At 39.8% G+C, this 25135-nt stretch overlaps 1 protein-coding gene across 2 annotated transcripts in view; it reads right to left on the minus strand.

The window, feature by feature from the left end:
• The window catches only part of pcdh11 (protocadherin 11), a 132102-nt gene extending 114032 nt beyond the window's left edge, over positions 1-18070 (minus strand). For both annotated transcript variants that reach the window (XM_010771949.1, XM_010771950.1), the window contains exons 1-3: positions 17343-18070; positions 11132-11712; positions 2909-5416 (exon numbers count right to left, since the gene is read on the minus strand). In XM_010771949.1, the coding sequence (XP_010770251.1) occupies positions 2909-5416; positions 11132-11671 (3048 nt within the window). In that variant the 5' untranslated portion in view covers positions 11672-11712; positions 17343-18070. The remainder of the gene's footprint in view (positions 1-2908; positions 5417-11131; positions 11713-17342) is intronic.
• Between the last annotated feature and the right edge of the window lie 7065 nt (positions 18071-25135).

The following is a 25135-nucleotide window of genomic DNA, read 5'->3' on the forward strand; positions in this document are numbered from 1 at the left end:
AAGAGAGAATGAATTGCTGGCCTTGACAGAACAAATGCAGCTATTGTTTTAACAGCCACACTTGAAATAATCTCTTGATTTTCTAGAGTATTCTCAAGTGTTCTCTTGTTTTACCCCCTCAGATGAAAGCAACAACCACACTCTATGGAGGAGTGCTGTTTTTAAGTGTTTTTCTTTAGACTTTGGAAAAAAAGATTTGCTTTAAAGAAACATGAAGATAATATTAAGAGGAGAGGAAACTATGATAGCTTCAACAAACAGGACAGCCGATCACCTATTGTCACATCGCTTGGATGTAGAGAACGTGAATCTGCTCGGGATAGTGCGTGGCATCGCTGATAATCTTAAAGGACGGCTGCCTTTTTTCTTCTTTCTTATCAGCTTCATACGAAACCTAATTACGGTGATTTTAATCATACTGTATTACGAGTGATTAACCCTTTAGTGCATTTAATTAACCTTTGCAGCCACCGATTCTCATTACGCAAAGCTTCATGCTTTTTTTCCATGACACAGGCTTTAAATAAGCACACTTAAAACTGGTGGGAAATCTAATGTCTAAAGTGGGAGGCATCACTTGTCAATTGCTTAAGGGGACAAAAAAGAAAAGATGTATTATCAGCTTATTATCCTTGAAGATATGGTTTGTGAGTAGAACCCATGGGTCTTTTTTTATAGTATTGAAATTCTGCGAACATTTGAAACCAAAATATGACAATATTAAATCTGACCTCTTTTAGAGAAATGAATAAAAATAGAGTACTTTAGAAATAAACTGATTTAAACAGAGACCGAATATTTGGCAGGGTGTTTACTAATCATATATTCATTGATTTTAAATTATTCTGACAAAAATACTCCACTCTGATCAGCCACATAAGAGAAAATCAATTTAAATCCTTGATGCATAAAATTCATGACGGATAATAATTTGGAATTGGAAAGCAACGACAGAATATGTATGCATATTTCAGGGCAGTCACTACCAGTAAGAGGGGAAAATCATCCTGACATCTCGTCAGTGTGTCATAATAACACATTATGAATTAAATCGTTGGTACCACGGGCATGTTGGCTAGTGTGTAATTTACAATGGCAGAGCATAGCTCTTAACCAGGATTTCAAATAAAAGGTGGATGAAGGGAATGACTATCAACACTGTGTGGGTGTCTTCATAAATTAACCTAAGCACAATATTTCATGGGATCACAAGTCATTTATCAAAACTATGCCATGAGGAATAAATGTTTGCTGGATGTCACACAGAACATACTGGGAGCAAAAAGACAGAAATGAACCCAAGATCTTAAAAATGTCTGCAATATCAGGCATCACACAAACAAAAGCAAGCCCCTCATCATCAAACAAAAATAAATTATTGATGCAATATTATGAAATTGAACCAGAATTGGATGAATGGCAGTTGTAATAATCATGAACAAAACAGTAACAAAAACAAAAGCCAATGCTGCAATGAAACAACCAAACCCTCAAAAAAAAAGAGACACAAAAACAAACGAAAAGCAAAACATTAAAATGGTTGAATCTGGTTCGACACTGAGGGAATATATGGATATATCCATGTATACAATATATTGTTAGCCCATGCACAAACTATTCAGCCTTGATTAGTTCAATTGTGCTGGTGATAGCAGGTCAAATATCATGTACATTAAATGCAATGTATTAGAGATACAATGATCTTCAGTGTAATCTCTAACAAACTACAACAGCGGCAAGCCTTTATTGTGATGTCATTTCTGCCTCTACTATGTGGCGTAATTTAGAGAATGTAAAGAATGTGTATCTACATGTGTCGTTTATAACAATAATTGCAGTCATTAAAGTAGAGTATTTATGGGCTAAAAGCAACATTGGCCTGGCAGGCTTTTTATGGACTACTGCTCCCTTGGTGTCTAAGTATATTGGTCTCAAGGCTCTGCGTCACCTTGATCCCTGTGACCCCCTCCCCCCGCCCCAAGAAGTACTCAGTCTTCCCCATAGCGCTCTGCTCTGGCTGTCAGCACTAAGCAAGGCCACCTCTCCTTACCTCTGATTTACATTTATTTCCCTGGCCAGCTTTTATTTATTGGGGCACTTCGCATTTGGCATATATCTCTTACAGAATCATAAGCCCTTTGCTGTACCTTGGCATTCAAATGAGCCTCTCTCCCACAAAGACTCACTGGCAGTGCTGAGATAGCACTTAATATTTTGAGGATAGAATCCACAAAAAGTGGGACTGTTTATCAAGTTGTTTAAGAGCAGTTTGTTTTTTCTGCTATTACCTTCAAAAATGTTTGACCAGATGAATACAGGATTAAGTGTCACTGTGGCTGCAATATGTATTTGTTGCTTAGCCCTCTTGAAAAAAAATATTAAGTGCTATCTTAGCACTGCCAGTGAGTCAGTCAAAAATATTAACACAGAGCATCATTCGCCCTTGACCTCAAATACATCAGTAGATAATTCAATCAATGCCACCCATCCCAGGCTCTTCTGAATCAAGCTACATTGCAACCAACCACTCACAGTGAAGTTTAAAATAGCTATCCATCCTAATTGCACTGCTTCCTGTTCTCAAGTTTTTGAATACGAAATTAGCCTGCAGATGTATTTTTGTAATCGATTATGCAACTATGATTGCTAATGAAGGAGGGTGAATATATGAATTAGCAACAATCAGTATAGTGAAAAGTTTTCTCTATTAATTGCGACAAATTATCTTGTATTCTTTCGCTTTTTAAGTGCAAATGACATTCATGTAGACATGGTCATGGTCTGTGTGGGAAAATCCCATGGTTCCATGCTGCCACCCTCCCCCATTCACATCACCTACCATGGGACAGCAAGGGGAGTGTGAGTGGGGACTAGTGTGGGTGGGTTTAAGAAGGAAGTCATGAATTACCTGTCGGGTGGAGATTTGCCCCGTAGTCTTGAATCCCCCCTGACAGCTGCACTCTGAGACACTGTACGGGTCGGAGCTAGTCGATGAGCACTTGGAGAGTGAGTCACAGCCCACCACGAACGTGTTGTCCAAGGGGAGCTCCTGGATCACATGGTGCTTCTTTGGGGCCACTGGAGTCTCAGGTTTGATTTGAAATGTAGGCTGAGGGGACGCAGACTTGTAATGTTTGGCTAAATCTGGGCTGTCGGGTTTGAAGGTGGTGGGCGTGGTGGCCCAGTTGTACTTCCCCATGGTTTGCTCCTCTAGCTCCACAGGGAGATCAAGTGTACCATTAACATGCTCATGGGTGGGGTCGTCAGGCTTGGATTCATCTATTGTCACAAAGTTCAAGAGGAGGCTCTTTGGGGATCGCTTCTTTCTCTTCTTCTTCTTCTTGATCTGACGGTTGTCTTGGTTGGGGGACACCCACTCGCCACTCTGCTTGCCCTTTTGTACCACTTTATGTCTGGGTGTCTGTCGGCAGCGCACCAAGGCAGTCACAAATATCACCAAGATGACAGTCATGGTCCCTGCTATGATTGCTATGACAACAATAACATATCCGTTGGCTTGAGGTGTTACCTCGCCTTCCCCTATGTTACGATCCAAAGGTGTTTCCATACTTTTTCTCAGCTGCTCTTGGATAAAGGTAGCATTTGACACAGTGTCATTGACAAACAAGTGAATAAGCGCAATAGCATGTAATGACTCAGGCTGACCTAGATCTTTGACCTTGACTACCAGCCTATGCAGTCCCTGATCAGCTGTCACTATTTTCTCCTGCAGTGTTATGTTACCCGTTGCTTTGTCGATGGAGAAAAGACCTCGAGGGGAGACCCTAGATGTGATGATGATGCTGCTGATAATGCTGTACTGCAGCTCAGCATTCATACCTGTGTCATTGTCAATGGCAAACACTCTGGTGACCACAGCGCCAGGGGTGATGGTGGTTCGCACTAGGTCATATGAGTAATTGGAGGATGGGATCACGAACACAGGGCGATTGTCGTTCACATCGACTACATTGATAGTGACCTTGGCGTAGGAGGAACTTGGAGGCTGCCCCGCATCAACTGCCTTAACCATAAAAGTGTAGGAGCTTTGCTGCTCCCTATCAAACGTTATATTGGGTTTGATAACACCGGTTTGGGGGTCGATGATGAAATTATCTTTTCCGTTCAAAACAGACAGGGTTATAACCGAATTATCTCCCGCATCTGCATCCGTCACTGTGATTAAGCCCACAGTTCCATAGAGAGGCAGGTTCTCAGGCACATAGAAGTTGTACTCGGGGTGTGTGAAAGCTGGGTTGTTGTCATTAAGGTCCTGGACGATTAGCCTGACGGTGACATTGCTCTGCAGGGAAGCAGAGCCATTGTCCCTCGCTATGACAGTGAATGAGTACCTCTCCTGCTTCTCTCTGTCCAGTCGTTTGCCAACAGAGAGAATTCCTGACCGTCTGTCTACGTTAAACCCGTCAGGCGCATCAGGGCCAAGAGTATAAATAATCTCAGCATTATGTCCGCTGTCTGCGTCAGTGGCGCTGATTTTTATTAACTGTGTAGAGGGGTCATTGTTCTCCGGTATGGAAAGTTGGATTTCCGGCTGGGGAAAGATGGGTGCGTTGTCATTCTCATCCTTGATTTTAATTAAAACCATAGCTGAAGTGTTCAAAGGAGGCGTCCCCCTATCCGAGGCCACTATCTTAATTGCATATTCTCGAGTCGTCTCATAATCTAGGGGGGCTGCTGTCTCTAGTAAGAATTGATCATTAAAGACAGGCTTCAACCGAAAAGGAACATCATGTTCAGTGTAGCAAGCTACTTTGCCAAAAAGATCTGCATCCTTGTCAGTAACAGTGATGAGGGCTATTTTTGTATTGAGAGGTGCATTTTCAGATAGCAGAACAGTCCCATTAACCAGGTTGATAATGTAGCGAGTGTCTATGGAGGGAACATTGTCATTAACATCTGTTACATTAACAATCACTGTGGCTCTGGAGGGAGTAGAGCTGCCATCACTGGCAAGCACGATGAGTTTGTGAACAGGAGTTACCTCCCTGTCCAGAGACTGCCTCACAGTGATCAGTCCTGTTGAGCTGTCGATGGAAAAGTGACGTTTGCTTGAGGCAGAGATCTGGTTGCTGAAGGCGAAGTGGATCTGCGCGTTGGAACCAAGGTCTGCGTCTGAGGCATGCAGCTGAGCAACCGATGTTCCCATGGGGGCATTCTCTGGCACCGAGACCTCCAGCTCAGTGTCTTTGAAGACGGGACGATTATCGTTAACATCGGAGATGGTGACTTGCAGGATGGCAGTGCTGGACTTGGGGGGGTTGCCACCATCCTCTACCTTTATCTTCATAACGAAGGTGTCCTTCTGCTCGCGATCTAGGTTCTGTTGAACAATGAGCTGCGGCCACTTGTCCCCTTCAGGAGTCTCTATGATGTCTAAGCCAAACTCGCTGACACTCTGCAACGACAAGACAACATTTTGAGTTATTTTTATTCTTTTGAGCACACGTTTTACCAACACAAGTGTACTGACAAATAATACCATTAGTAAGAATATCACATTTGATTTGGGGTAATAAGATAAAAAGAGGTACAGATCGATACAGTGATGTTTAGTGTATTCTGAGGTATTCTTCCTCCTGTTTTTGTTCCTAGATTGTAGATTTGTCAATTGTCTTAGAAAGCCAAAGAGCTTGTCAGGGTATTTTCTTTCTTTACTCAGGTTCATTTGTAACCATTGTACGGACCAGGCTTTAAGGCAGAGATTAATGTTAAGAGGAAAGTAAACAGACCAGGACATTTTTTAACAAGGCAGTTGGTTCTTTGCCCTGCTCTTCTTCCTTTTAATCAAAATCATTTCCAAACCTGCTAATCATTAGCTTTTGCTCCTGTTTTTCTTACGTTTTGCAATACTTGCCCTAGAAACATAGACATACAATATAAGTTATTTAGCCTTTTTGCAAATGTGAGCAATCATTGTAGTAAATCAAGTCCCTCCGCCCCCCTAGCAACTACTTCTTGAAGGGATTCCTTCACCTCATAAGCCTTCTCATCCAATTTCGTTCTGCCTTCACTAAAATTACATTTCACCCCACCTTCCTGTTGTGTGTCGAGTTAGAATAGAGAAGGCAGCCTTGCAACGTTTTATCTGTCTAATGGGAGGTAGAAAGCTTGAAATGCAGACACAACACTGAGCTCCAATTTAAATGCACTACACAATCAGATTACCTCAGATAAAGACAATACAGTTAAAAACCCTACATATTACAAAAGGCATTTTGCTCTAGAAGGGCTGTATCTAGGCAAAAGTAAAACTGGACAAAATGAAAACAAATGCATAAGTAATTCAAATGAGAAACGGGAGGAAATTGTACTGCTATAAGGAGTAATTGCCTTCCACAAAAGAAAAACTAGTACTAATATTTACAATTTCAGACTGGGTATGGACCCATGACTGTTCTCAAATTAGGCTGGAGGAGAAGGAATGGAAGGCGAGAGAGGGAGAGAAGTGGCAGAAAAGGAGAGAAAGAGAGAGCGGGGGGAGGAAATAAGAAGAAGATCAAGCCCATGAATGAGCTGCATGCACATTATGAAACAAAGAAGCCCTTTGAAGCTCTTTCAGTCAGAAGCAGTTTCATGGTAAAACAAGAAAAAGCATCCTCTTTAAAGAGATAAGCTTCACGCTGCACATAATGTTGGAAGAGATTACTCTGTCTAAGCACAGCTATCAAATGAGATTAAGATATATACATTCTCCTCGTTCAAGGAAGGAATATTTCAACCAAATTGTGAGCACAAGAGACCTCACTAGGTTTTAAAATCTAGAACCGCCCTCGTGCCAGCATAGTGTTGTAGCTGACACAAGGAAACATGCAGCTGCAGCATGTAAATTACTCTGAAAAACTGCTTGCTGAGCGAATGTTGTCAACATGTCAGTGATTGACAGAACTACTTAAACTAGCCAACGCTGCAGCAATGATCTTTCAGACCTTATTTTGTGATCATTCTGGCAAGCAAGAGTCAAACGGATAAGCAGACATGTTACATAAAATATGCGTGGAAACGTATAGGGACAGCCCTATGGATGAACTGTGCCGAATTGTTATGCTTGACGCAGAACTATTTCTGTCATAACGGAAAGGTCCAAGATACTGTGGGTTCTACTTCCAAGCACTACTCCATCCGCACAGAGCTCCGCAATCCCCAGTTGTTTGAATAGTTCACAGTTTCGGCACAGTAGCTGAGTATCTGCACACTGATATTTGGCAACGCCTGATTTAATAGTAGGATGTTGAGTTAGGATGTGTCAAAGGGAATGCTGCACAATGATTTATGAGCCAGCATTTCCTCTATGCTTTTGTCTTGGTTTCACACAATTTTACAACTGACAAGACGGCACACAGCGCATTTCAATAAGTTGAAGGGAGCTATCTTCTCAGGCTGTGCCTTCTCCTGAATGCAAAATTAGTCTGGTGGATTCTGATAAGATCTAGGGCAGGCTAAGCAAAGGCCAAATACTTGCATGAATCACTCACTAGAAACCCAAAGGCTGTCCAAGAAGGACTTAGTTCTTTAGATGACTAAGTGTGCACTCACTCTTTCAGCACACATCTACTGTTCAGGTATTCTCAACCTTTGATGACTTGCCTTCAATTCAACATTATAGATATCTGCAGTGATCAGAAAGGGGTCAGGTCACTGTCTATGTCAGATATAATCTAATCCGAGTTGGCTAATTTAAATGAAAAAAATACTGAGGGATGATGACAGAAATAGAGGACGCTGATGGTGAGGGAAGAATGTCTCTGGACTCCTTTTGCAGACAGGACCTCGGATTATAGGTGGATGCATCTTTCAGTCAAGTTGATGACCTTATTAAAACTAAGAGGAGACTGAGATTGGGCTGTGAATATATCAGGAGGACTCTAGTCACGGTGCTGCCCATGGATAGGACTAACTGGGGAGGGCTATTCATCATCACAAGCTATAGCACCTTTTTATACTGCTGAAAAAACTCACCCTCTCTGTCTCTCTCTCTCATTCCTCCCTCATTCTTTCTCTGAATCCCTCATCCAAATGTGCCCCTGGCCATGATCTCATGCATATAATTAAGACAAAAGAAGCTGGAAATTGTTTGTCTCTTTTTGTCAATCACTAGAAGTGGATAATGTGTCAAAATGGAATGCTAATGAAAACTGAAAACGCTTGAAAGTGAGCCTTCTGCCTAAAATATCTATTCACTGCCTATAGGCAGCATGCAATGCATTCATCAAAGCTTTCTTGCTTCTTGGGAATAGGGTTTGAATAATTTTTGCATCTTCAAATGCAAAGTTGGAATCCTAGGAATAAAGTTATTCAATTTGGTGGACTACTAAATCCAATCAAATATCTAAGGAATATTTCAGATAGTGTTGCCAGGAAAAATCCAAGAGGCAAAAGGTTAAGTCTAAGAGCTCTCTGGATTGCCCAAGTCAAAATACAGACACCCACTTCATCATCTACTTTATCAGTAAGGCATGCCCCAGCCAGCAGCAGAACATGGATCTACATGAAATGACTTGAACAAGACGCTCATCTTAAATGTGTCTGAAGATGCTGACATAGATACAACGTGGATTAATGTAGTGTGTGATGCTGCAAACGCATACACGACTGGAATAGGAAAAGAGACCAATGTCCGTGAACAGACAAAATCAGGAGCCAAACAAACAGCAACACCTCCTTTAGGCTTGAGTATGTTTCCCTGTGGGCCTCCAGGTTATCCTGTGAATACGTAAAGTGATAGAATCGGTTTTCATGGAACATCCTCCTCCATCCATGCATGTTATTGCTTTCAGTGACCTTGACCATTTCTTAGGACGCCTTCTCTGCAGTTCAGGTGAAGTAGCATACAACTAGACTGATGGCAGAGTTTCACTTTAAGTGTGATCACCAATCATTATGTTAGGTGTGGAGCACAGTGTTGAATGAAATTACCCATTGTCCTGCTTGGAAAAAGGAAGAAATTGAACAAAAGAGGCTACCATGTTTATTTCATTTGTTTTGTATGTTGACAATTCAGGCTTGCTCCATGTGGAGTGGTGGACCATTGAGCCTGGCTGACTGTGCAACACAATGGTAGCAATTTCAGCAACGTGCTTTCTACAACACAAGGAAAATGGGTAAACTATCATTCTGAGGGAGCTTCTGAGACAAATCTCTGAGGACCATACAAAGATAGTCCAAGGGTTGCTTAGCGGCCACGAGCTATTCTAGGAAATGCTTGCACACTCTTCCCCTGTAAACCCTTGGCTTTCTACTGCACTTCTGAACAATTTTTTCTGGCTTCTTAAATGCCTCTTCCTGTGTTTTACTCAGATGGAACCTGGAATACAAGGAAATTAATCTGGAGTACAATGAGAATGTAATGAGAAGAACTAAGTCAGGGGCACAGTGCATAGGATGCTCTAAAAATAATTTCCTGCAAATGATAATACAACCACAGTGTAGGCGAGGGTTTTAGTAAAGCTTTATAATGTAAAAAGGGCAAAGAAAATGATTGCAGATGATCATCATAATGAGCAGAACATTTGGTTGGTGATGTTCCAGGCATGAACAATTCAGGACATTGCGCTGGAGAAGCCTTGGCAGTGGGACTCTTTAAAAATGCAAATTGGTATTCAGGGCAGGAACGGACAGCAATGATTCTGTTCATACCGACCCAGTGTTAACTTCATTTAAGTATCCAAAATGGACTTGTCATTTTAGTCTCACACCATGCTCTCAAAATCTAGTAATCTTTCTTTATTTCTCATGTTTGGGCTTTCCTCCAGAGTGCTTGCATCTGACTCTTTAATTACGCTTCATTTGTAAGGGCTGATGTCATCTACAATATTCATCTAACCACAAAGCATAGAGTATTGTTTAGACTGTAAATGAAGAATGCATGATAAAATCCTATTTTCTAGGTTTAGGGCTGACTCCATTAGTATAGGCGAGAAAGTATATTGCGCCGCAGTTTAATAAAGCATCAATTAGATGATGAAGAAAAGCTTCCCAAGTTCTGCAAGAGAGACCTATTAATATAACACCATCCTCGCCTTCTCACTTGCTTTAATCTACAGTGTTCAGCACGTGTAACCTGTTGCTGGAAATTGGACATGCAGTTTAAGCTGGGTGTGCACTTTTTAATGCTTTTCTCGATATTACTTTACATGATGAAAACTTCACCTTATTTATAGCCATTGCTCATAATGAAATAAAGAACATGGAAATATGAATGGCTGATATAAAACATTGTCGGATGCATGACATATTCCATATTATGAAAAAGAAGGTAATATTTGAAAGGCATCAAAATTAATTTCCTTTATTGATGTACACTACAGCAATATAGCAGGTTTACAGGGGAAGCTACAGTATAATGCAGATTGGGAATCTGTATTTCATGTAAACCATGATAAGAAAAATCTGAAGAAATAATTATGTTGTAAACACTCAATGGTTTGAGCCCATCAGTCCTGGTGCAGACAGGTGGCATGCTGCAGGCATCGCAGTGTGTACGAGAGCCATCAATAACTGTGTGCTGACTGATATTCTGCTTGCATTGAAGACATCTTTATGGTTATTTAAAAAGACAATTCATTTTATGCTCGCTTTCCCATTTGTTAGTGCTTCTTCAAAATAGACTGCTACAGGTTTTTTGCTTCATCAAATGTTATCATTAGACTAAAAGCATGTTATTCTATTAAGTCTGTGAAGCAAACCATTAACTTGAAAACTGAACCAGTACGATGAGGCTTCAGGCCTTTATATTTCATTATCAATAGCTTTCAGTCATTCATTATTGAACTAAATGAGTTTGTACAAGATGCATTTTAGTTTAAGCATGATATTGCGTACATACAGTAATAACCTCTATCAACTTCATTTACAAATTCTTCTTTAGGTACTTCGGTGTCTTAATTATTCATTATTCATTTACAGCTGACATTTCAGCCAATGTTGAAAGGAACAGGGATGTTTGACTGACATGTGCTCAGAGATTGTAATATCTATATTTCAGTGATATGTTTTATTTTATAGATGGACCGATCAACACTTATTGTACGAAATCAAGACAACTAAGGACACCCTTAAACAAAGATTCTTTTTTTTATATGAGTGTGTGAGATGAAACAGGAGTGGGTCTCACCTTGACAAGTTCATAGTGTTGAATCCCATTGATCCCTACATCAGGGTCAAATGCTGAGGGCACCGGGTATCGGGTGTTGATCGCTGTGTTCTCTGGGATGGAGATGTTTATAACCGTGGATTGGAAAAGCGGTGCGTTGTCATTTACATCCTCGATCAGGAAGCGGATCTTGACCAATCGGAAGATCTCATCAGGCAGAACGGCCACCTCGATCTCATAGTAGCAGCGTTTCTCAGCGAAGACTCCTGAGCACAGCTTCTCCCGGTCAATTCTGTGATTGGTGGTAAAGATCTCCCCCGTGTTGGCCTCCACCCTCACCAAAGGCACGTCACCCGTCTTGTACACAGGCTTGAACTGCAGCGGTGAGGATAGCCTGATGTTTGGATCCAGGTTGAGATCCAAGTCCTTGCGCAGGTTCCCGATACGGACGTTCTCTGGCTGCTCCTCCTTCACCGTGTAGTCCCGCTCCTGGGCCCGGCATACCAAGACCACACAGGTGAGTAAGGCCACCAGCACATGAGCCTGACTTGGTAAGTCCATACTCAAGTGTGGATGGGAGCTTCACTTCAACGGCAGCAATTCTGCCGTAAGAGAGGTGAGACAGAGAGAAAGAAAGAGAAAAATAGAACATTCAATGTCAGTGCACAAAATTACATGGCATTCAAGTTCTCTTGCAATTTGCACTATTTTCCCTCACAGATAGTTTTCAACTTGACCTATTCATTCTAACTAGTTATGAGCCCACATCCTTCGCATGTCTTTGAGAGCAAATTAACAGCGGTTTTACACAATTAACCTTTGATAGCATCCATTGAGCAAGTGGACACGTAAAGGTTAGTAGTTCACATATTCGTCAATCCATTTCATTGCGGTAATGAACCGTTTCATATTTTTATTGAAAATTATGAAAGCAGTCAAGTTGCAAAATAATAGTTTGCTTTAAAAGCTTCACAAACTGCTGTGCATAAAGAAATGGGATGAAGTGAAATAACTTCAACTCATATCTGATTCAATGTAAGTCAATGTGGTGTCTTCATAAACTGCACCCCACATCCAGAATGCAGCTGATATAGAGGCAGCAGAACTGAGCCTTAAGCCTTAGTGCCTCCATATACACAAACACACACACATTAACACACTCACTTGCAATAGTACCGCTTGACAGCAGCCATTAATGAAAAACCTCATTTGCTCTGAATGCAAACAATTGAGCTCTCAAATATTTCATGAACGCCCATGTGTGTAAACATACACAGCATGATAAGAGCACTGTTTAGAGAAACTGCTGCTGAAGGAGACAACAATGTGAAATAATTTATTACGAGAGCAGCCATCAGTCAAATTAGTGAAATGTAAACATAACTTCATTACACCCTGACAAATGAATTTTGCTCCAACATCAGATGTACACAACATCCAGTTGACTTATTCTGCTGAATGATGCTATAATAAAAGCCTCAAGTGAAATGCGTTACATGGGTTTACCATCACTGAAAATAAGTCATTAATAAATCAGTTTGTGTTGCTTGCCACTTTATTTGATGCAGTTGTTCTACAAATATATTTAACTGTTTTACTCGTGCAAATGTTTGCCAAAGGGCAAGGACCCCATTTGCCAAAACCCAAGTAGGTCATTGGAAGATGATGAAGGAGTCATGCTCCGCAATTCCTTCCCTGCCAGGATATGCTAGCATGAAATATTGACTGCTTTCCACCAGTTAATTAGTAGCATATTTAGTAAGTTATTAGCGGAGCTACTTCATTTGTTTGACTAACTCACATTTGGACTTATTTATTAATTTAATCCAATCTTGTTTATCTTTAATAAATGACATTCTATCATTCCCATCAAAATCACACTGGTCTATTAAAACGCTTCGCCATGCATGCTTTAAATAGCTTTTGCAATTACAGTGTTGGTAATGTGGAATATTATCAAAGTATATCGATGTTCAGTAGAATTTCTTCAGTAGAACAACAGAATTACACACTACTGGCCTTACATTTTTTTAGAATGTGCAATGACAAATCTGGTTAAAGCCATAAATGCCAGGGTATATCGCTTCTCATAATAATCCTGGTTCCCCTTGTGTATTCCAGCACAATTTATTTAACAACGAATATAATTTCATTGCTCATATCCCACTGTGTATTTAGGTTCACCAACCACCCTGAGTGCTTATCAACCATATGGTTTTCTTTAAGATATTGGCTTATATTCATTTATATTTATAAGGCAGCTGCCTTGAAGTCAAACATTCCTTCTAATATGGCAAAAGTATATGACAGCCATCACAGAAACGATATAAAGCTGCTGAAAACGCATATGTACGCACAGCAACAGGGGACCAGAAATAGCTCTTTGGGAAGGGTAATATTCCCTACTTGATGACATTTCCCCCCATTAACACAAGTCAAAAACAATATCCTGTAGAAAAGGTAAGACTACCTAAACTGCTCTACAGGGGTTCTCTAAATTGGCAAGGCAACAGCGTTCATTGCCATTGAAGCTCTCGGCCTACCGACAAAGGGGAATTGATTAAAAATAAGAATTTAATTAAGCTGGTTTTGAATCAGCAACAATTGCAAGGCATTCATGCAGCCTGTAAGACAGATTTATTTTCACACATTTCATGAAGCAGTCACATGAGACTCATTAAAGAACAGTTGGACAGGAAAAATCATGGCTGACATTGATCAGGTTGAGGGTTATTCATTCTACACATATTGCACAGGCCATGTTGCCCTGTCATGTCAAAAATATTGATGAGATATATCCCATTAGTGACTGTGACAGACTTCACTTTGAAGTGTGCATCTTTCTGAGAGTGAGCAGCAATTGCTATACTGGGATGAACGCTAGGCAGTCCAAGGCTGAGCTTGCACGACGCATAATGAAGTTTAAATTACATCCTTAAATCGGATGTGATTCGGCATGGAGAGAAAAACTGAAAAAGATCAAAGCATGATCTAGATTTCCTTTTCCTTGTAAGTGACAATAATGCTTTGCTGGATGAAGGGGTGTATGTTTTTTGGCTCAGAGTACAAGCAAGAGTACAACAAGGACACTGTGGCACCCATTACTAAACAAGCAGAAGATATACATATACAGTATCATATATTAGATGTATAAATAGTAGATAGTTATAATCTACAATTATAAAATCATGATGTGAGGTAATGATTGGGCAAGAGATACATGCTCTTCACGATGTTGAGGCCAATCTTGTTTACTTCTCATATTCTATTATCTTTCTTATCTATCTTGCTCTTTTCTCATAACCATGCTGTTCCAACATTTGCATGGCGTTTCACATGTCATAGCTCTTTATAAGCCTGTCCATGAGGGATAGGCTGGGTGAGAGAAGGACTTGTGCTGGAGGGGGAAAAAGGTAAGAGGGGGGAGAAAGAAATCCTAGGTGTCAGTCAGAGTGTCTCGTTTGCTTACATTTCACTAGTCTCCTGAAATGCTATTTTGAGCCCCAGACAGCAGGTTGAATCCAGTAGGCAAACTCAAGCCTCCCTCTTGGGAGACACAGAGTGAAGAGGGGCAGGACGGCCCAGGATCACTTTGCACAACAGTGTGATGGACAGGCCTTCCTGGTGTGTGCATGCTGAAAGCAGCAGTGATGGGAGACATAGAGGTAATGTCACCCCCTACCTTCACCCTACCCTCGACTGGAAACTTTCAGTGTAGTTAATCTAAGGCTGAGAAGCAAGACATTTGGAGTGCTTTAACCGTCAAAGACAGGTTTTCTCCACCGTTGTATCCATCAATATTGTCTTTGGATCCAAAGAGATTTTCAAAAGAAGGCATTGGAAGAAGTAATACTTTTGATTGTCTTGGGCTTTTTCTCTTTTAACAGCTTTAAAGATCGCTGACAGCCTGACAGACCAGGTTTCTGTCAAGATCAGTCAGTTCTTTTTCAATCCACACAGCCAGAACTGTTCTCTTTTCAGGGTGGAGGAATGAAAGTTGTTTTCTCTAGGGGAACTTCAGAAATGACTATATTCCCTAAGTCGAGCTGCAAAGTGAGAAAGAGCGATAACAAATGCTACTTAACATAAACGGCCACATTGACAAGGTTAACTGTAGATTTCATACTGACAAAACATATAGACTTAAGTTTAAATATCACGTGGATTTGCACATCATGAATCGATCAATGTTCTAAACTTGTAGCACAATGTTTGCTTTAAATCTGGCAAAGATGTTAAGATGCATAACTCAGCATCTTTTTCATATTTTAATCAATGTGTTAATTGTTGTATAGACCTAAATTATGAAGAGCTGTATTACTTTGAAAATCAAATGCTGGCTTCGTAATATTTTCTTCTATTCATACATTAGCAAATTGAGGATATTTGGAGTTATGGACCTCAAGAGGGCAGTCCATGGATGCAAATATAATCCTAATGCTAAATACAGTATATAATACATGTTAAAGTTAACTTTGGCTCTAAACTCCATTATTTTTGTATCAATTTTGATATATTGTAATAAAACTCAAAGTTATAGACAAGAAAGAAAACATGCAATTCATTTTAACAAAGAAAAAATAATGAAAATGTTATCTATTCATGTATAGTAGATTATGAAAAGCTGTTTTAACAACTTTATTTGTTGATGATACTGAAAAAACACATAACAAAACATTTGCATTATATTTTTTAGTGTGGGAATATTTCAAGTAAGATTTACGCTGCAGTCACCAGCATGGAGACTGATATAGGCAAATTAAATGTTGAGTGTTATTCAATATATTATCCTTTATGGGAATTTAAAAGGACAATGCAACTACTCCATGGCAAATGTCGAGCTTCAGGAGAAGATATCAATTAAAGATAAAATATAGACAAACATCTCAACTGACTGAGCTTTTGAAGAATCTTAAATATTAACAATGCAACAGACACTATAAAATGAAAAAAACAACAACAAACATTTCAGTGTTTCAAAATATTTGATGCCTGGGTATATATGAGATTACACGTTAATTACTCTATGAACAATTAAGAAGACATGGAGATTCCTATCAAGGTAATGACACCAAAGCTCGTCCCTCTGTAGTCAATATTATGTTAAATTCATCAGAGGCATGAAATATAATTGGAGATAGGCCTACAGTACCCAATATCAGTACATTAAACACTATGGTCGATTGCTCTCTACCTACTTAAGCATTTGATATGCAGATGTGGACAAGCAGACACTTTATTGCAAATGTAATTAGAATTTCACAAATACTTAGCTTGCTTTAATTTACTCACTGACTCTACTTTTAATATAATGCTTCAGCCCAGAGCCAAAATATTCTGCTCACCTTGGGAAGGCTCACATGAGTGTTTGATTTAATTCTCCAGCAAATATTGAGTTCAATAGGCCTTTTGGGACTCTTTAAAAAACAGGCCCAATAATAATCTATTGCATATTGAGCATGTAACATTATTAGGAAGTCAAACAACCAACTGTGGCGGTTAATCTTCAGGCCAACGGGGATTTACGTCCTGATAATTTGAACTATTCCTAGTAGAAAACAATATGTTGATGCAGTTATTTATTTTTTCCTAGAGTCTGAGCGTGAACAGACTGTTAGCCCCTGAGGTTATTGTCGGTGACAGCTGAACCGCTAGACCAGGAACGCGCTGTTACCGCGCACCCACGCACCGAGCTCAGCGGCCAAACTGCTGAGAAACCTGCACTGACAAGTCCCTGCAGTTGGATGCTCTTGTGAAGTAGGGCTATCTATTTAGCGATCAGTGTTGGGCAAATAACGCCCGAAGTCGTGCCCAGCCGCGCGGTCCACATTCATAATGCGACAACTCATTTTAGAATCTCTACATTGCACCGTGGCCGTGAATAATTTCTATTTACATCAGGTGCAGGGGGGACGCCTGTTATATCTGTGGAGCAGCTCTAGGAAAACCACGGAACAGTATCATGACCGACTATCGCACGCACTGATTTATCAAAGCGTCACTAAATGTTCACCAATCTTATGTTGTTCGCAGTGATTGTAAATACACTCGCCGGTATTGAGACATCAATTAGATTGTATACGGACCGGATAAATGAGGCTGTTGGGCACTCTCCAGCGTCTCTGAATGCGCTCAAGAAACATACCGGTCATCTGTATACATGTTCAGAGACAACTAAAGTATAACACAATTTGATCCCAACAGTAAAGTGATGATTTAGAGCAAAGCTTACCTTTTCCACTCGAACAAGGTGTAAAATCAACAGTCAATACCGTCGCGTGGAGACATCACTGATTTACGAAAAAATAAGTGCCATGAATTTAACTGAAGTGGGGGAAAGGATCCTCATCGACTGCGGCAGCAAAAAGCAATGCAAGTAGAAAATAACGATATCCACTACAACAACTTATCCGTGCGCTAAAAATAACATGGTCCTCATGTGCAAGAGAAAAAAAATCGTGCACAGCGATCAACTTTGTTTGAAAAGGACGCTGTAATTCCTCTTCGGATGTCTTGGGCTCGCAGTCCCCCGGCTGGTGATACGCATTGATCCAAGCTTGTTTTACATTAACTTTGTATCCCTAGCCTACTGCCTTGAATTTCCTACTTGTTTTACCAGCTTCAAATCTCTGGCACTAAACTTACGCGTGTGCTCTAAACGCTTCTTGACTCGTGCGTAAAACTTCAATCCAAGAGCGCAAAAAAAAAAAAGACTTCTGATGAAAAACAGAAAGCTTAAACCTAATTTATTTTATAATCACTTGTTTTGACTGATTCGAGGTTGTACACGCTCCCCAAAAACTCTTGAAGGAGGGATGCAGAGAGCGCATCGCCCCCCAATGGAGTTGGATCAAAGTGTGCCTCAGTGCAGCATCACTTACTGGAGCCGCGATAGGCGGTTCACCGTATCTGTCTGCTAAGCTGTAGATGTCTCAGTAGTATTGTATGAACTCAGTTCCTCAATGCTGCCCACCTCTCTCTCTCTCTCGCTCTCGCTCTCCCTCCGAATGACATCATGGCGGAAGGAGGAGCCAACCGCAGATTTAAGAGCCCCGGTCCTCTTAAAGCCGCACTGCGTTGGAGAGATGCTTGCGCGGTGATGTAGGTGGATGGCGGGGTATGTGTGGACCACAGATGCCTCTGCTGTTTGCAGTAGCAACAGTGCTCCAGAAATCCACCTGAAAGCAAGAGGGGGGCACTGTTCACATTCTACCGAGTTTTGTTTCTGCTTCTCGTTTCCAATTTGGTAGCTATACTGTATCCTCGCACCTCTGAATAATGATTAGGTTCAAATTCTTTTCAGACATTCCCGAGAGTGTCAACAGGCCGTGGCAGAGCTCTTATCAGGGATAAGAGGGGAAATTAGCCTGGATTTGTTCTCAGTTACCATAGTTTCCACATATAAAATGGTGTCAAATAATTCCTGTGATGTGTGAGCCTATCGCTGTTCAGCTTTTTACCATGAACAATAGAATACTTACAATTCAATAAGTGATAGCTACAAGCAATTACCTGGACAAATAAAGGAGATGTGATTGAATAAAAAAAACTGACAAGGTAACTGAAATTCCTCCTGACAATGATGCTAAATTATGACTCGGATGTTCAGAGTGCTAAACGTTGTTAAGAGCATGTAATTCTGCTCGTAAAACATATCGAGGTGAAACATCAACAAATCTGCTTGCGGCTCAAGGGCACAATGTCATGCAGCCATCAATGAAACATATTGATTGGCTCAGAAATCACTGATCACAGTCCATCAAGCTGTCACTTTTCTGCTCTGGCAAATTGAATTGGTGTTCTGTCCTCAAATACCCTAAAGTAGATTAACAGGTGCTTTTATGGGGGTCGTAAAGGGTTATGGTCACACAAAGGTCAAATCGTCAACACCGTCGCTATGTTACAGCTGATTACCCTCATCCCTTTGCCATCAACGCATACAACAAATGACTGAAAGGTTGCATTATAACAAGTTTAGCCCCTGGCAAGGTTTAATAATCAGCATCCTTCACTTGTTAACCATGTCCCACCACATGGTACAACACTCATCCCTGAAGACAAAGGGACAGGATTAGGGCCGGGCGGCTGTTTTTTTGTTTTGGTCAAATCATATTTTATTCTAAAAGTGACTAACACAGCATGCATGATTTAGTTTTTTAATTAACTAATCTGATCCGACCGTCAGATGGCCATCATTCTTCATGCATTATACATATGAATATTTAGAATTTTTTAAATACAAGTTTCAGAGTAAAAACTTCTAAAAAACTGCTGGAAATTTGAACTACATGTGTGAGATTTTATAGAATGCATCAGTGGGCTGTTTAAAATCACCACAGTGAAATATAGATATGTATGTGTGTAAAACCTGTCTGGCACTGGTGGAGATTACTGTTTTACCCTTGATTGATTATTCATAGCAAGACATCTTTAGTTTTAATGTTGCAGCAGCTTAACCAAAGCAGAAGATTAGCTTAAAGGTACACTCCCGTTTCTTTCCCAGAGATTGTTCTCCTAGTGTTCAGTGTCAACACGTTTCTTTCTGCAGCTCATTGCTTAATGTTCTGAAAAAGAAAAAACACAGTTCAACTTTGAGTTTAAAAACATTAGGTAGTTGATACATTTGTCCAGGGATAATACTTTCTTCTATTTACCTTACAGGGTAATTGAATATGAGAAGCTAATGCAGGACAAATCTTTCGATCGTGTCTTCTGCCCGCACAGTAAAGAAACGTCAACTTCTTCCCACATAACAAATCAGAATGGCTAGCAACATGCATAAAAACAATGTTTGCTTTTGATTTTCATAAGGTATGATCAAAAATACCTTTTTTCTCAGCATTGCCTTTAATCATGTTTGCTATTTGGCCTCCCACTGAATCCATGACCTGTTATGCACACATGTAAAATAAATAGTTGGAAGAAAGAGGACACTCACTAATATTCCTTATTAGTCAGACACGGCAGGGCAAGGGGATTGGTGAAGGAAAGCTAAATTGCAAGACTGCCGTGTATTTAAAAAAAGTCACTATCCTTTGCCGTTGTCTGAAGAAACAACCATTTTTATCACCAACAAGTTTATCACTCCGTCAAATGTAAGATGGAATTGTATTTGTGAGATTCAAGCCTAAATTGTTGATGTTGTCCGTACATCCGTAAAACTAAGAACATTCGTAAAACTAAGAACTTCTACAACTTAGAAAGAGAGAAGTGCAAACTTATTCAAGAAATGTTCTGTAGAAATACAGCACATGTTTAAGAGACATCTTGAAGAAATCTTATTCATAAAGGCTTGGTTTGTATCCATGGCAACTTTTAAGAACCACTGAGAATTACCAGAACGAGTTAAAGCTGTCTCTATTGTCTCATTTTTTCCTGTCTGTGTCTTTCTCTCCCACGTCCTCAACTATCTCTGGAGAAAGAAAAAGATTTGAGAAAGATGGAGTGGGCAGAGCGAGGACAATTCAATATTTGCTTTTTCCTTATTGGCAACAGAGGTAGAATTTCAGGAAAATTATATAGATAGACAAAAAGATAGCTTGAATGAAATAATATTTGAACTTTCATACTGTATGAATATGCAGCATGCATGACACTGGTTCCATTCAGAGCAGTAGATCGTGCAAAAGAAAAACCTTCAGCCAAGACAGTCCATATTGTCTGAGGCTAAATGAGTAATAGACACAGAGACAAACCCTATGGTATCTCAGGGTAAGCCATATCAGACATGAGCTTGGAGTTTTAGCAAGTATTTAAAACAGATGTCCAAATAATGATATTTAGTGTTGCATCAATAATAGTGAATCGACACGTTATTAAACTGTGCCTAATTTGTGTCTGTGTTTACTGCAAAAGAAGTCCAAGTAAAAAATATCATGCTAGTGACAATGGGATTTAGAGAGGAATTAAATGTTACTTTAACTGACCATAGTTACAGTTGGGAGTAAATCTTCATTTTATGGCGCTCAATAAAGTTATCAATAGGAGACCAACAGTTACCAATCGCGTCAATCCAATGGTCGATGCTCTATCAAAAGGTAAACTTATATCTTGACTGAGAAACCTAACAGACATCTTAAATGATCATAGATCCAACATCATTTTCATATGTTCATGTTAGTTCAGACCAATAGAAGGCTGTAGTTGGAATTCAAATTGATATTATTAGTAAAGGACTTCACATGGTCTATATCCTTGATATATTTGTGTGAAACATCAAACATTTCCTTTTCTTAATCACCCAATTCCTTGTCTTAATTCTTTTGCACTGTCAATAACATTCTGTCAGGGATAGTTGAAGGTTGGCTGGGCCAGGATGAGGCAAAATCCATCACAAGGCACAGAACTCTTGAGGCTAATGAAGGGTCTTACGTTGAGTGACGTGTATTTGCAACACACCAATTATACTACAGCCAGCACTGTGAACCACCATTATTGTCAGTTGACATGTCCTCACCTAATGTTCCGCTTGCAAATTAATGTGTGTGTGTGTGCGTGTGTGTGTGTGGGTGTGTGTGTGTTACAGGTTATTGTTACTCAAGGACTGATTCAAATGTGTGTTCTTGCCTGAAAACTACTAATTGTGTACACATATTCCGTTGATAATCTGTGTGGTTTTGTCATGTCATGTTTTCTTCGACAGGTGCTGGACTGCTAAATGCTTTTGGCAAACTAACAAGAGGTGCTCTTGACAGAAAATACTTTATTTTTGTTGTCTTAGTCTTGAAAGCAGAATGGTCATGAAAGGATTAGGGTTATTGGTTTGAAAATAAAATATAAAAAAATAATAGGTTTTTTTGCTAAAACATGCTCCATGTAGTGTTATAATTATAAATAGTGTACAATAAATATGATCATTGTATGATAATGCATGAATGGAAGAGTGTCAGTTAATGACCACATATGTAAAGACCCTACTGATCATCTTTCAGTGGAAAACAAATAATGACTAGTATTGTGTTGCTGTCGTGCTCTGTTTCATTTACAACACACCTTTGCTTTCTGAAACAGAACAGCACAAGATCAATTTATAGACCAAAAGAAGAATAAACGTTTCACCTGTTCACTTTTATATGTCACTTTTTGCTAAAAATAAACACAAATATTACTATGGCTCAAAAACACACATCAACTTGACAGTGTTTCCTTTTTAACAATGGTACATACAGTAAAACATAATTCTGATTTCTTCAAAAGCTTTCTCTTTCCCAAGAAGTTACTGTTAAAACAGTCTCTCTGTTTTGTTTGATGGAGGCTATTGTACATGCTGTGGTGATGTGTCCTTCCATCTGTCTACTGTGAAACAGAGCCAGGGGCAACACTGTCAGACGAGAATGGTTTTCTTGGCTGTCTTCTGTACATTCAGCGGAATAAAGTCACACCCTGTATACGTGTGCATTTTTGCATTCATTCATGCATAATAGTTGCATAAAATCCTTTAGAAGAGCTACTTGGACTGTTGAAACGAATCACTCGCTATTCCTATAGGCTACTATGATTAATAATAGTATTAACTTTAAATACTAACTATTTTGATGAAAATGGTCTTTGACTAAGTAACACAACTCCTTAAAAAAGGCAAAGAAAAACACTTGTGATGAAGTTTGAGTTATCCTTTGAAGATAATTCATTTATCAAGATATGCAATACTTGTTTAACAAAGTGCGTCAGATCACGATGGGTTTGGCAATGTGTTTTACTTTGCATGGTGAAGGTCACTGAATTGATTAAAAATAAAATGGTGAAGATTTCGATCTTAATGACGATTCTTTGAGGTCAGAGACTGGGCCTCGTAGGAACAGGCTACGAGGCCCAGGTGGTATATGTAATTTATTTCAGAAACACTTTTTCTTATATTCCATGGAATGTTCTTAACGTCCCGATAGCAATGAATATATGAAATGCTTTGACAATAAATACATAAAAAAATGTCATCTGTGGAAGCCGTAGTACTGTGAAAAGCACGACCAATGTTTTTAGCCGGCCCGGCTAAAATAACTGGATGGCCTACCTGCCTGTCAGCCTTCCATCTGTGCACAAACTTATCTCGTGCCCTCATTGGTCACGTGCGCGTTCGTGTGTGTTGGAGGAGGGGCTCTGTAAGGAAGTGGCAGATATTTTCCGGCTGTGTATTTTCAAATTGTAGCGCACTCGAGCTGGTTTCTCCAAAATTACATACCCTACCTTTAAGAGCGGCTGGAGAGGTTTGAAATCCTTTGAATTGGCAGTATTTTTTTCTCAATGTTAAAAATGTTATCTCATGTTTCCTTTTCACGCAGAAAAGGAGAATCAGACCAATGTCACAGGAGCGAATGGTAAGATCAATAGACCCACATATTTCTCCTTCATTAACTATTCTTTTTTGGTGTGACAGGAGAGAAAAAGATTAGTGCTTCCATAATCACCAAGGAGTCATTATTTGGCACTCTTCCTCCCCAGATGGCCAAATGCTTGATGTTCATGTCACGTTGTGTTGCATTTTCCCTGCCTTGAATGGGCTGTGTACACACCCATTGTTTGATGAGTAAAATTGAAGGCAAGCCTTGTAAACTGTGGATGCCCCTTTGCCAAAGACATGGTACTGCAAAGACAATGTGTGCAGACATCTCTTTCGCACTCTTGAGACTTTCTGCCCCTTAGCTTTAGAAAGAAAGTGTAGAGAGGACAATACTGTGGGGAAAAATTGGCACCTTCTATATGCTGTAAAGCCTCAATGCTGTTAGTTGAAGAAACATAACCTTTACCACAAATGTAAAAAAATGTATACATTATTATTATTACACAATTTACACAAGAACAATACTTTAGGAACACCAGACAGGAAACATGACAAATATCAATAAACTTCCAACTACTGAATGTATTTATCAGCTCATCCAGCATTGATAACCATCTATATAGCCTTGTTGTCCCGGGGAAGGGTCACACTGTATTCCAGATATTCGTTTTCCAAAAATCCGGCGCTTATCTTAAAAATGTCCCCAGAAATGTTGGAGGACAAGCCAACATTGTACCCTCTGGCCTGAACATGTATACTTTTGATTGATGTACTTTTTAATTATTTAGTGTCCAGCATGGCATTGACATGACAGTGCCCCCAGTCCACTAAATTAAGTCTATCAAAAACTGAATTGGTCTGCTCAGAGGCAAGACCTTACTGATGATCTTTCAGATGAAAACGAATATGACTGCTAGCGAAGCCTTATTAACAAAGATCATTGCTAAAGCTCTAATAGCTGGATGGAAGCCACTAGCTGTAGCAAGACAAAATATTAACCAAAAAAGTGGCGGGTTCTATCGCTGTATATCAATGGCTATAGTTTTGGAAAGTGTTTGTCATCAGTCACACACGTCAGAGTTTACCAGCTTCTGAAGATTATCTGGGAGACCGATATCTTTGATTATGGCTGTGCCACTCAAAAATAAATATAGCGCACAAGTAAACAGTTAACAACACAGTAAGTCATCCATAACAACATATTTAATAAACAAGAAACACAGTGTGTACTGTTCATTCAACAAGAAGCGTATGCTTGTTTTTAACTACTTCCTATTGTGACAGCCTATTAAACGCTTGGATATGATTATCCATGCCATAACATATAGATATGTACAGCAAACAAACAGAATATGGCCACTTTCGCTAGTCCCCTATTTGGAGCTGGTACCTAGTTCTCCTACTCATGTTTCCTGGAGAATTAAAACCTGCATGAGTTATATGTTTGTACTGTAGAGGCCTATTTAATCTAATGTATGAATGGTACTGATGCAAAGCCCAGTTGATAATGGCCCCCAAGGTGATTCAATGGTTTCTGCTCCCATTACTACTGCCACACAAGGATGTTAGATTATTGAGTTAAGGTGGTGTTTCTCAATGGAATAATTACCCTGCTATGTCTGGGACATTTCACATAGAGGAGATACACTGGTGGAGCAGAAAGAGTAAGTGACAGCAAAGCCAGATTGAAGAAGTATAGCTTGACAGGTAGAGCATTTAGGAGGGAATCAGCATGTTTAATCATCAGT

Source organism: Notothenia coriiceps, unplaced genomic scaffold (assembly GCF_000735185.1).
Source record: "Notothenia coriiceps isolate Sejong01 unplaced genomic scaffold, NC01 NC01_scaffold00010731, whole genome shotgun sequence".
NCBI classification, from domain to species: domain Eukaryota; kingdom Metazoa; phylum Chordata; class Actinopteri; order Perciformes; family Nototheniidae; genus Notothenia; species Notothenia coriiceps.